Raw genomic sequence first — 14,222 nt, 5'->3', positions numbered from 1 at the left:
ATACAGTGCAATATTGGTTTCAATCTCTGATTGATTTATTTCGCTTAGCATATATTTTGGTTCCATCCACATCATTTTAAAGGCAAGATTTCATTCTTTGTGATGGCTGAGTAATACTCCATTGTTTGTGTGTGTGTGTGTCTGTCTGTATATCTGTATGTATATATATACATATATGTATATGTATGTATATATATATATGTATGTATCTGTATATATATATATACAGATATACAGATGTATGTATATACATGTATATATATGTATATATCTGTATATACATACATCTGTATATATATGTATATATATACATACAGATATACAGACAGACACACACACACACACACACACCAATTTTTTAAATGTTTTTTTAATCTTTATTTTTGAGAAAGAGCATTAACAGTGCAAGCGGAAGAGGAACAGAGACAGAGGGAGACACAGAATCTGAAGCAGGCTCTAGGCTCTGAGCTGTCAGCACAGAGTCCAACACGGCCTCAAACTCACAAACTGCGAGATCATGACCTGCCCTATAGGAGTCAGATGCTTAACCGACTGAGCCACCCAAGCGCCATATACTAATCTTCTTTATCCTTTCATCAGTCAATGAACATTTGGGCTCTCTCCAAATTTGGCTATCGTTGACAATGCTGCTATAAACACTGGGGTGCATGGATCCCTTTAAAATTCGTATTTTTGTATCCTTTTGGTAAATACCTAATAGAGCAATTGCTGGATCATGGGATAGTTCTATTTTTTGTTTTTTGAAGAACCTCCATACTGTTCTCCTGAGAGGCTGCACCAGTTTGCAAAACAACTAACATCATACTTAATGGTAAGGAAGTCAAAGTTTTCTAAGATCAGGAACAAGGAAAGGATGCCCCTGCTCCTTTACATCATCATACTGGTAGTCCTAGCTGATACAGTAAGAAAAGGAAATAAAAGATACACAAGTTGGTAAGGAAGAAATAAAACTACTGTATCTTTGTAGACAACATGACTGTCCACGTAGAAAATCCAGAAGAGCTGATTAAAAAAATCCTGGAAATAATAAGCAAGTTCGAAGGATACAACAGTAATATAAAAAAGGCAATCGCGGGGCGCCTGGGTGGCGCAGTCGGTTAAGCGTCCGACTTCAGCCAGGTCACGATCTCGCGGTCCGTGAGTTCGAGCCCCGCGTCAGGCTCTGGGCTGATGGCTCGGAGCCTGGAGCCTGTTTCCGATTCTGTGTCTCCCTCTCTCTCTGCCCCTCCCCTGTTCATGCTCTGTCTCTCTCTGTCCCAAAAATAAAATAAAAAACGTTGAAAAAAAAAATTAAAAAAAAAAAAAAAAAAAAAAAAGGCAATCGCTTCCCTATATACCAGCAATGAACAAGCAGAATTTGAAGATTTATATTAGCACCCCCAAAAATGAAATACAGTTCATCCTTGAACAATGCAGGAGTTGGGGTGCCAACCTTCTGTTCAGTTGAAAATCCACATATAACTTTTGACTCCCCCAAAATTTTACTAATAACCCACTATTGACTAAAAGCCTTACCAATAACATAAACAGGAGATTAATACATATTTTGCATGTGACATCATGTCGTATTCTTATAATAAAACCAAAGAACAAACATTAAGAAAATCATAAAGAAGAAAAAAAAAGAAAACCATAGAAGAAAATACATTTACAATACTATACCTCATTTATTAAAAAAAATTCACATATAAATGGACACGTGCAGTTCAAACCATGTTGTTCATTGGCCAACTGTAGTTATATATCTAACAGAACAGGTGTAAGATCTACTAAGAGTAACTACAAAACTCTGATGAATGAAATCAAAGAACTAAATAAATGGAGATGTCCCATGTTCACGGGAAGATTTGATCTTGACAAGATGTCAGTTTTTCCCAACTTCGTTATAGATTCAAAGCAATCCCAATCAAAATCCCAGTGAGTTATTTTGTGGATATCAACAAAGTGATCCTAAAGTTTATATACAGAGGCAGAAAACCCAGAGTAGCCAACACAACACTGAAGAAGAAAAAAGCTGGAAGAACAGACACTACCTGACTTCAATACTTACATAAAGCTAGAGTAATCAAGACAATGTGGTATTAGGTGATCCCTTCTCAAGTACTGACAAGATGGCAGAAGTGGAGCAAAAGAAGACCACCTTCCACAAATTCACCTACCGTGGCATGGACCTCAACCAGCTGCTGGATATGTCCAAAAGCAGTTGATGCAGCTGTACAGCACCTAGCAGCAGTGGAGGCTGAATTGGGGTTTGCGGGGGAACAGCACTCACTGGTGACACAGAGTCAACTGAGGTCTGACAAAGGAGCAAATGAAATATAATGGAGAAAATAAAGGGTTTGTGAACAACTGACATCCACATGCAAAAAACAAAAACAAAAAAATCTAGACACAGACCTTATACCCTTCACAAAATTTAACTCAAAATGGATCACAAACCTAATGGAAACATAAAACTATAAAACTTCTAGAAGATAACACCAGAAAATCTAAATTGACCTTAGGTTTGGTGATGACTTTTTAAGATACAACACCAAAGGCACATTCCATGAAAGAATGGATATGCTGTACTTCATCAAAATTAAAAATTTTGTTCTGGAAAAAAAAAGTTTTGTTCTGCAAAATACACTGTCAAGAGAATAAAGACAGGTCACAACTGGGAGGAAATACTTGTAAAAGAAACATTTGAGAAAAGACTATTATCCAATATACAATACTAACAACTGACAATAAGAAAACAAGCCAATTTTGGGAATGCAAGCTGGTGCAGCCACTCTGGAAAATAGTATGGAAGTTCCTCAAAAAACTAAAAATAGAACTACCCTTCCACCCAGCAACTGCACTACGTATCAGAATAGCCAATATCCAGAACACTTACAAACCAAATGCTGGCAAGACTGAGATGCTACAGGAACTCTCATTTATTTCTGGTAGAAATACAAAATGGTACAGACACTGTGGAAGACATTTTGGCAGTTTTTTATAAAACTAAACATATACGTATATATGATCCAGCAACGATGCTCCTTTGTATTTACTCAGAAGAGCTGAGAACTTAAGTGCACCCAAAAACCTGTACAGATGTTTATAGCCAAATCTTCAAAGCAACCAAAATGTTCTTCAGTAGATGAATAGGTAAATAAACTGTGATACATGTAGACAAGAGAATATTATTCAGCACTTTAAAACAAATCAACTTTTAGGGTACCTGGGTGGCTCAGTTGGTTGAGCGTCTGACTCTTGATTTTGGCTTAGGTCATGATCCCAGGGTCGTGGGAACAAACCCACACTGGGCTCCAGATTGAGTGTGGAGCCTGCTTGAGATTCTCTCTCTTACTCTATCCCCCTCCCAGTCTCTTCCTGGCTCACAAACGTGCTGTCTCCAGTAAAATTTTTAAGAATCTTTAAAATAAACGAGTTATCAAGTCATGAAGAGATATACAGACTTAGGTGTGCACTGCTGAATGGAAAGAGCCAATTTGAAAAGGCTACATACTGTAGGATTCCAACCATATGACATTCTGGAAAAGCAAAATTATAGAGACACTAAAAAGACAGTGGTTGCCAGGGAGGAGGGGGAAAGATGGATGAACAGGTAGAGCACAAAGGATCTTTAGGGAAATAAAACTACTCTGTGTGACACAATAATGGTGTATACATATCATTATACATTTGTCAAAACCCACGGATTGTACACCTTGAGTGAACCCTAAGGTAATCTATGGACTTTGGGTGATAATAAGGTGTCACAGTAGGTTTGATTGTAACAAGGACACCCCTCTGTAGGGAATGTTGATAATGAGAGAGGCCAAGCATGCGTGGAGAAAGGGAGTATGTGGAAAATATCTGTACCTTCTGCACAATATTGCTGTGAACATAACTGCCCTAAAACTGTGCAAAAAATTAAAAATTTTTAACTTTAATTCTCAACAAAATACTCTCATCAAAATGAATCCAAAACACATTAAAAGTATTATACACCCAATATATGGCCAACTGAGGTTTATCCCAGGAATGCAAGGAAGGTTCAATATTAGAAAATCAATCAAGAATACATCATTTTGGGGCACCTGGGTGGTTCAGTTGGTTGAGTGACTCTGGACTTTGGCTCAGGTCGTGATCCCAGGGTCATGGGATTGAGCCCCACGTCAGGTTCTATGTGGAGCCTGAAGATTCTCCACCCCCCCACTTTGGATTCTGTGTCTGCCCCTCCCCACCTTGTGCTCTGTCTATATCTCTCAAAAACAAACATTAAAAAAAATTTTTTTTAATAAAGTGAAATGGCAACATACAGAATGGGAGAAAGTATTTGGAAATTATATCCAATATATAATTTCTGCAACTCAACAAGAAAACAAATATTCAATTAAAAGCCCAAGACAAAGAACCTGACAACACATTTCTCTATAAAGAAAATATACAAATGGTCAGTAAGCCAGAAAAAGATGCTCAACATTATTAGTAATCAGGAAAATTCAAATCAAAACCACAATGAAAAACCACATCTATCAGGATGGCTAAAATTTAAAAAGAAAGATATAAAAAAAAGAAAATTACAAGTCTTGTCAAGGATGTGGAGAAACTGGAACCCTCTTACAGGCTGGTGGGGATGTAAAACGGTGAAGCCACTATGGGAAAAAGTTTGGGATTCATCAAAAGTTAAACAGATTATGACCAGCAATTCTATTCCAGGAAATATACCCAAAAGAATTGAAAACAAGGTCACAAATAGATATTCATACACCCATGTACACAGCAGCATTACTGCAAAATTCAAAAGGTAGAAACAACCCAAGTGTAAAACAATCTAGATATGAAAAGACAAATACTGTAAGCTCCCACTTACATGAAATATCAAATACAAGCAAATTCATAAAGAAAGATTTGCAGAGGGGCGCATGGCAGAGGGGCGCATGGAGTGGCTCAGTCGGCTGGGCGTCTGACTTCAACTCAGGTCATGATCTCATGGTTTGTGGGTTCAAGCCCCGCATTGGGCTCTGTGCTGACAGCTCAGAGCCTGGAGCCTGCTTCAGATTCTGTGTCTCCTCTCTCTAGCCCTCCCTAACTTGTGCTCTGTCTCTCAAAAATAAATAAATGTAAAAAAAAATTTTTAAAGAAAGATTAGTGGTAATCAGAAGGTAAGAGGAGAAACCTGACTAGTTACTACTTAATTGTCACTAAGTTTCTACACAAAATTTTTTTTACCAAGTTTCTACCTGAAGTGATAAAAAGTTTCTAGAAATAGTCGTAGTAGTTGAACATTATGAATAGAACTAATACAACTGAACTGTACATTTAAAAGTGATTAAAATGAAGGAGCATCTGGGTGGCTCAGTTGGTTAAGTGTCCAACTTCAGTTCAGGTCATGATCTCACACTTCATGAGTTGGAGCCCCATGTTGTGCTCTGTGCTGACATCTCAGAGCCTGGATCCTGCTTCGGATTCCGTGTCTCCTTCTCTCTGTCCCTTCCCCACTTGCACTGTCTCTCTCTGTCTCTCAAAAAATGAATAAATGTTAAAAAAAATAAAATTTTTTAAAAAGTGGTTAAAATGAAGGCTGGGAAGATGGTGTGGTGGTGAAAGAGGACCCTAACTAAGCCTGCCTCATCCCACAGATAAAACTAGAGAACACGCACATCAGTGTAAGTAACACACAAAATGATCCAAAGACTAGCAGAACAAATTCCACAACTAAAGGTTGAGAAGAGGCCACATGGAATAAGGTAGAAAGGTGAGGAGACCTGGTTTAGGAGCAAAACGGACCATGGCCATCCACGGCTTGCAGGGAGTCAGTAGTGTAGTGAAGGGAAATAGTTTATCACACCAGGGAGCCCTCATGGGGCAGATGAATTGCCATAATAGCTGGCTCTGAAAGAGGGGCCAAGGAATTTAAAAATCAAGACCTAGCTCTGAGAACCTGGTGAGCATTAGGAAGGGGGAGTCCCCACCCTTAAAGTACCACAGCATACAGAGATACAGCATAGAAGCAGCAGTTTGAAAATCATCTGGGGCATATAGGTGAATGAGTTATTTATTCATCTCAGGGCATCCAAATTGGTAATGAAAAAATAAAACTTCCACTACTTGCAGATGACATACTAAACATAGACTCCACCAAAAAACTACTAGAACTGATAAATTCAGTAAAGCCAATATGCAGAAATCTATATGAAGCAGCAAACAGAAATTAAGAAAACAATCCCATTTACAACTGCACCAAAAACAACAAAATGTCTACGAATAAATTTATCCAAAGAGGTGAATACTATAAAACAATGATGAAAGAAACTGAAGATAACACACTCAAAAAATGGAAAGACATTCCACACTCATGGATTGGAAGAACAAATATTAAAATGTCTACTGACCCACAGCAATCTACATATTCAATGCAATCTCTTTCAAAATAGCAACAGCTATTTCCACAACAGCTCTAGCTCTATTTCCACAGAGCTAGAACAATCCTAAAATTTGTATGCAACCACGTAAGATCCCAAGCAGCCAAAACAATTCTTGGACAAGACAAAAAAACTGGATGTATCACAATTCTGGAGTTAAGTTATACTACAAATCTGCAGTAATCAAAACAGTATGGTACTGGCACAAAAACAACACACAGAAGAATAGAATAAAAAACCCAAAAACAAACCCATAATTATATGGTCAATCTCCAACAAAGGAGGAAAGAATAATGCAATGAGAAAGTCTCTTCCACAAATTGTGTTGGGAAAACTAAACAGCTACATGCAAAAGAAAGAAACTGGACCACTTTTTTATACCAAACACACACACACACACACACACACACACACACACACACAACCTCAAAAGGGATCAAGGACCTAAATGTGAGTCCTGAAACCATAAAAATCCTAGAAGAGAGCGCAGGAAGTAACTTCTCTGACATTGGCAATAGAAACCTTTTCCTGAACAGGTCTCCTGAGACAATGGAAATACAAGAAAAAATACACTACTGGGACAACATCAAAATAAAAAGCTCCACAGTGAAGGAAACAATCAACAGAATAAAAGGCAACTACTGAGCAGGAGAAGATATTTGCAAATGACATCCAAAATATAAGAATTTATACAACTCAACACCCAAAAAACTAATAATCCAATTTAAAAATGGACAGAAGACAATGTAGTAACATTTCTCCAAAGACGCCATACAAGATGGTCAACAGACACATGAAAAGATGTCCAATATCACTCATCATCCAGGAAATGCAACTCAAAACTACAATGAGATATCATCTCACCCGTCAGAATGGCATACGCGCACGCGTGCATGCACACACACACACACACACACACACACACAAAAGTTGACAAGGATGTGGAGAGAAAGGAGCCCTCTTGCACAGCTGGTGGGAATGCAATTGTGAAGCCAATCTGGAAAACAGCATGGAGGTTCCTCAAAAAGTTAAAATAGAGCTACCATATGATCCAGTAATAGCAACTATTGGCTATTTACCCAAAAAATACAAAAACACTAATTCAAAGGGATACATGCACCTCTATGTTTATCGCAGCATTCTTTACAAGAGCTAAGTTATGGAAGCAGCCCAAATGTCTATCAATAGTTAAATGGATAAAGATGTGGGTGTGTGTGTGAAGTAACAATGGATTATTACTCAACCATAAAATAAAATGAAATCTTGCCATTCTCAACGACATGGATGGAGCTAGAGTATAATATGCTAAGTGAAATAAGTCAGTCAGAGTAAGACAAATTACCCTATGATTTCACTCAGTGTGGATTTAAAAAACAAAACAAGCAAAGGAAAAAAAGAGAGACAAATCAAGAAACAGACTTTTAACTATAGAGAACAAACTGATGGTTACCAGAGAAGTGAGGCAATGAAATAGCTAATATGGATTAAAAACTTAAACTTATCATGATAAGCACAGAATAATGTATAAAATTGTTGAATCACTATATTGTATACCTGAAACTAATATAACACTCTACGTTAACAATAAATTAAAATAAAACTTTTTTAAAAAGGCATTAAAATGGCAAATATTGTTATATATATTTTACTACAATGTAAAATATCAATAACATAACATACCAAAATTCATCACACTATATACTTTAATAAATGAGTGGACTATATGGCATGGGAATTATATCTCAATAAAGCTGTATAAAATATTTTATTTTATATCAAAATAGTGACATATACTCAGAAAACTATTCCATGACCTTAGTATGACAGTATTGTGTGTACATCCTTAACAGGATATATTTTAAAAGAACTACAATCTTAAACTTCATTCAGTATTAACAAATACCTGAGAAAAACAAGTCAAGGACTGAACTGCAGTTCATCATAAATATTTTTGAAAGCAAAGAATGAATATAGCAGAACTGGGTACACAAGGCCTCTATCCCCCTCCCCAAATTTATAAATTTAAGATAAGAAGTAGTTTATGACAACTTTCTTCCCCTTTTAAAAAATGAAGATTCCCACAAGTTAAATGTCAACATATAATAGAAAAGCCAACTCCACTATTTTGCTTCCAAATATCTCATTAAAGAAGACAACCTTAAGATAACTGAACAGCAATTATTAAAGAATAATCTATAGAACAAACGGCGCCTGGGTGGCTCAGTCGGTTAAGCGTCCGACTTCAGCTCAGGTCATGATCTCACGGTTCATGGGTTCAAGCCCCACGTCAGGCTCTGTGCTGACAGCTCAGAGCCTGGAGCCTGCTTTGGATTCTGTGTCTCCCTCTCTCTCTGTCCCTCCCCCACTCACTCTCTCTCTCTCTCTCTCTCAAAAATAAATAAACATTAAAAAAAATTTTTTAAAGAATAATCTATAGAACCATAAAATTGGGGGAAACATGATAATCTTCTGTCCCCATTCTGTTCATTTTATAAAGGAACTAAAGCCTTAAGGAAGTTAAGTGCCTTGTTTAAGGATACATAGATAGGAAGAAAAGAGCCAACATTATCCATAATTCAGTCAGTCCATGATTCAGGACATCCATGAATCAAGTCCATGATTCAGGACATCCATGAATCAGTCACTACTTCTCTTCATGACATTTTATGCCACTGTAAGCAAATATTTGAATTCATCTAACCTCCTAACTATCAGAACAGATGTAGGGCTGAAAATAAAAACACTGAGACCTGGAGAGATGCCACATTACCCTCATCTTGCACAGACAACTGACTCCCCACTCCTAGGTCCCCAACACCTCCTGGAAAGAGCTTAAGCAAATGGATTTGTTCTCAGTACAAACTAATGGGCTCCAAACTTATGGAGTCCTCTGAAAAGTATGAGGGCAGGGGTTATAGAAGCAGATATGCAAAGTCAAGATACTGAAATGATGTGTTCCCCAAACCCCTTCCTGTGGAAGATAAGGTTAAACACAGAACAAACGTAAGACTCAAGTAAAAGAAAAAAATATGGAGGATCAAACCAGAACCAACTTTCAGTTAACAAAAACATAGATAAGGGGGTAGAAATCAGGGCAGAAATCCTCAAATAACACAATGTCTCAGAACTGAAGGAAATACGTTTTCCAATTGAAAGGAAACTTCCAGGGGCGCCTGGGTGGCTCAGTCAGTTAAGTGTCCAACTTCGGCTTAGGTCATGATCTTACTGTTTGTGGGTTCGAGCCCCACGACGGCTTCTGTGCTGACAGAACTGAGCCTGGAGCCTACTTTGGATTCTGTGTCTCCCTCTCTCTCTACCCCTCCCTCACTCACGGTCTCTCTCTCTCTCTCTCTCTCTCTCTCAAAAATAAACATTTTTTAAAAAATGTTTTAAAAGAAAGGAAACTTCCAGAAAACCTACAAGATATCAATAACAAGAATCACATCAGATTTCTAACAATACAAATGATCAGAAAATGAAGCAATACTTTTAGAATCTGACAAACAAAACTATAAATTAGATAAAAGACTTCTTCAGGCATACAATGTTAAAAAAAAAAAAAAAATTCCCAACCATTCCTTCTCAAAGCAAACATGATTGTGCTACACCAAAATAGAGGAAGAGGACATGAGTTACAAGAAACCAAGAGTTTAATACAGAAAAAAAGTGAAGGGAATTCTAAGGATGATGATAAAGCAAAGTCCCAGGACTAGAACCGTGTAGCAAAGAGAAGCAGAAGTCAGTCCAGACTCCAGGAGTAAGACAAGAGTGCTCCAGAAGCAAGACACTTAAAAAATTTTAAGCTGAGGAGCACCTGGGTGGCTCAGTCAGTTAAGTGTCCAACTTTGGCTCAGGCCATGATCTCACAGTTTATGAGTTGGGAGCCCTGCATTGGGCTCTCTGCTGTCAGCACAGATCCCACTCCAGATCTTCTGTCCCTCTCTTTCTGCCCCTCCCCTGCTCATGCTTTCTCTCTCTCTCTCTCAAAAATAAACACTTAAAAAAAAAATTAAGCTGAAATTGACAGATTATGTGATCTCTTTGATCACACTTGAGAGTTAAACTGAGTTTGGGTAAAGAATTAGTAATACATCATTGATAACTAAACAAACCAAAACATAAAGCAAATATTAACTCCAGGAAAAATAAAACTACATATTAAAGGTGATTCAAATGTAAAAATATGCTATGATATGTACCTTCCCATAACTACATAAACACAAACTATTCATTTAACTAAAAATTACAACAACAGAACTAGAAGAATAAGGAGGAGAAATAAGATCTGTGGACAGAAATCTGGAGGAACAGTGTAGAAAGTGTCTAAAATGTTGAAAAGGAGATGGAGAAATAAAAGTATGTATATATGTTGTTCACAAGTCTGAAGTATAGGTGGTAAGTGGCAGAACAAACAACTAAGAGCCGTCAGGTTGCCTCTGAGCAGTAGGAATTAGGGGTGTGGAATGGGAAGCCAACTGAACAGAAATCTAGGAAAACTAAATAGAAGCCAACTAGAGAAAGAAAAATTAAAGAAACACAAGTGATATTTTCAATAAGGACAAAAGCAGGTGTGAAGGAATAGAAAATGACAAAAGAGGAGACAAACAAATGAAAGCATAATGAAAGCCTGGGAACATAGGACTATGGACCCATCACTGCATTCCAGAAGTTGGACATCACAGAAAGCATAGTCAGTTCACATGTGGTCAGTCTCTACCAAATTACGAGCCAAGTAAATACTAATCTTTCTACTCTTCACAACCAGTCTCTGCCTCCTCCATCTCCCTTCCAAAGCACCCTGTTTTGTCCTTTCAGTTAGACCTAAGTTTATAGAATACCACCACCTGTTATAAAAGTTACTCACTTGCTAATCAAAATCCCACTGAAATCCCCAGGTTCTAAAGTAAATGATTTCTCATGTTTGAAGAAAAACATCTGATTAAAATACTACTCTTTAAATGTAAAACAGAGGTAGCCATAATAACCAGTCCTTCAAATTTTGCCCCGACCCCCTATTTGATGGAAAAGTTAGGTAGTTCAAAGAACATTCTAAATTCTGTCTAGACCAGTGCCTCTCAATCTTTTGGGAGTTAGAATCCTCACTAAAAATCTCATGAAAGCTCTAAACTTGCTTTTTAACAAGTGTATCAGTTTCAGTGGTACAGAAACCCGTAAAAAGTTCTGTTTTAGACTCTGACACCACGTTTGTGTTTAGGACTATGCCAGCAGCTTGAAATTACAGTCTCTATGTAGGTACTGATTTCTCTCTTCTGATGGAACAGGCTACTCCATTACTCCTATAAAAACTAAAACAGACCTACTACCAAAATCCTACAGAGACACCTATTTGACCTTTAACAAGTACCTTAATCTCTCCAGGTTTCAATATCCACTGGATTGTTGGGAACACAGCATATGATAACATATGCCTAGTAAATGATCGAAGAAACAATTATAGCTATTATAATCATGTCGGTCCCTGGATTTTTTTAAAATTTCCTAACACCTCTTTATTTTCATAGGCCCTCGCCGAGAAGAGACCTTGAATGACTGTCCTTACTATGTGCCAAGCATGGCTCTAAAGGTTTAATATGGGTCATCCTATATACTCCTATCAACACCATTACTCCATCTTATTGATGAAGTGCAACTTGCCTATCAACACCATTACTCCATCTTATTGATGAAGCGTAACTTGCCTGAAATCATAGTTTATAAATGGCAATGCTGTGATTCAACTCCCAAGCAAACTGACTCAAGATCTTGTGCACACCACCCACCCTTATCCTTTTTCCCCACCCGCCACATTCAATCACTAAAATTCCAATGAATCCAAAATATATCTGGCATACTATCTTAAAAGAGGAAATATACGCTGAGCATGTCAAAAAGCTTAAAAATTTTAAGCCATAGTAACAATGGCCCGTAAGAAACTCAGAATTCCCAAGACTGCGTTTGTCAAAAAGGCAAATAGGCCTCTTAAGAGCGGTGGGAATGGGAGCGAAGTGTGAAGAGTAGGAGCAGAACCGTTTCATAAACGCACAATGACAGATGCCTCAAAATAGGGGGACTTCCAGTGTCATGTGCGTGGTCAGGGAATTCCAACTGTAGTTGCCCCAGCTCCGGTCCGCTTGATGCTTACGACGGTCGCCCGTCAAAGAAGGAAAAAGCCCACCGGGGAGCTGCGTCAGTCCCCCGCTGGGTTCCATCGACCTCCAAAGCCTGAAAGATGCCGCTTCCACCACAGCGGGTAAGTGTCCGGGACACAAGAAGAAATCCGCCGCATATGGCAGGCGCCTGAACGCGAGAGACGAGGCCGCGCGGGCGCAGCCAAAGAACCCCCGGACGGGATGGGCCCTCGAGCGAAGACCGTCAGGAGCAGGCCAGGAGGAAGAGGAAGAGCAGGCGCCAACGGCAGCCCGCCGCGGACTCCCTCCTCCCCCTCCAGCTCGCGAGCGCCACGCCGCCCACCGGACCGCGCGAGCCGACCGGCGCCTCAACGCGCCAGGGAGCGGCGGCCGCCGGGAGCCATGACGCCGGCGCTGCGCCGTGCCATGGCAGGGCCAGGGCGGAGGCCGCCCGGCTCTCCAGGCCCCGCTCACCTCTCGGGGCGACGGGACAGAGCTCTGCACCGAGGCGATGTACCGCTCCACGTCGGCCTTGCTGCGCCTCATCGCGCCAGCGACCTAACTCCCAAGGCGCGGGAGGCCAGAGCCGAGGCCCACAGCGGTCTCCGTCTCCAGGAGCGAGCGAAGCGCCCGAAAGCCAGTGACGCAGCGTCGTCGCCGACCGAGGAGAGGTTCAGCCCGCGTGCGTGTTGCGACAGCACTGTGCGCCACGCCGACGTCGGCGTCGCTCCCGCCGCGAAGCCGACTGGCTGGCTCCGCCCTAGGCTCCGCGCGGTCCCTCCGAGACCTGGTGGGATTTGGGCTGTCAGAGCGTGGGTAGTGAGATTCCGGAAAGGAGAGTTCAACGCCGCGCTGGTTCCAAGGATTAGTCACTGGATCAGCGAGATAATGTTTTCCCAGATGGGTTCTCAAAACTTTGGGCCGTTTCTTCGTAATCTTCATTACGCGATGCCGTGGAAAGAAAAAGCATTTTCAGCCCATTTTGGTGAGCGGGTAAATTGAAAAAACCTTTCTGGAGGCTGTTGGTTAAATAGATTATGTCGGACACGTGTGAATACGAAGCAATACATGTTAAAAATCCCTGTTTTTTAAAAAAAAAACATGTTATATGAGAAAATTTAAAGTGCATAATTAAAAGATAGGCCATAAATACAGTTTTTAGACTATTATAATGGAATAATTTGAATAGCCCCACAGATTTATATATATTTCAATAGCAGAGCCGTATATACCCAAATATTTACACTAGTCATGTCAGGATGAGTCTTCTGTATTTTCCAAATCTTCAAAAATGTTTACTTCCACCACCACGCTCCCCCTCCCCCACGACCCTGAGACTGCTTTTATTGCATGGCTTTCTCAGAACGGGAATAAATCAACTTCTTAAGTCAAATATTCTGACAATGATACTCCTCAACTTATATACAGGTCTGGAAAAAACTTATTTGAATTCAAATTATATTTCAACAATAAAGAATACATTTTCCATTTAGGGGCACCTGGGTGGCTTAGTTGGTTGAGCGTCCCACTCTTGGTCTGGGCTCAGGTCATGATCTCACAGTTTGTGTGTGAAATACAGCTCAGCATCTGGCTCTGCGCTTACAGCTGGGAGCCTCCTTTGGATTCTCCCCCTCTATCTCTTTCTCTCTCTCTCTCACTCTCTTTTTCTGCCCAT

At 39.7% G+C, this 14,222-nt stretch overlaps 1 protein-coding gene across 1 annotated transcript in view; it reads right to left on the bottom strand.

Annotated features, from left to right (window-relative positions):
* The window catches only part of LOC132663708 (E3 SUMO-protein ligase RanBP2), a 72,720-nt gene extending 59,495 nt beyond the window's left edge, over nucleotides 1-13,225 (bottom strand). The window contains exon 1 of the mRNA XM_060610235.3: nucleotides 13,022-13,225. Coding sequence (XP_060466218.1) covers nucleotides 13,022-13,093 — 72 coding nt within the window. The 5' untranslated portion in view covers nucleotides 13,094-13,225. The remainder of the gene's footprint in view (nucleotides 1-13,021) is intronic.
* Nucleotides 13,226-14,222: the final 997 nt, after the last annotated feature.

This window comes from Panthera onca, chromosome A3 (assembly GCF_046562875.1).
Source record: "Panthera onca isolate mPanOnc1 chromosome A3, mPanOnc1 haplotype 2, whole genome shotgun sequence".
In the NCBI taxonomy this organism is placed as follows: Eukaryota; Metazoa; Chordata; class Mammalia; order Carnivora; family Felidae; genus Panthera; species Panthera onca.
Note: the sequence above shows the minus strand (reverse complement) of the source record. Positions and strands in the feature narration are given on the sequence as shown.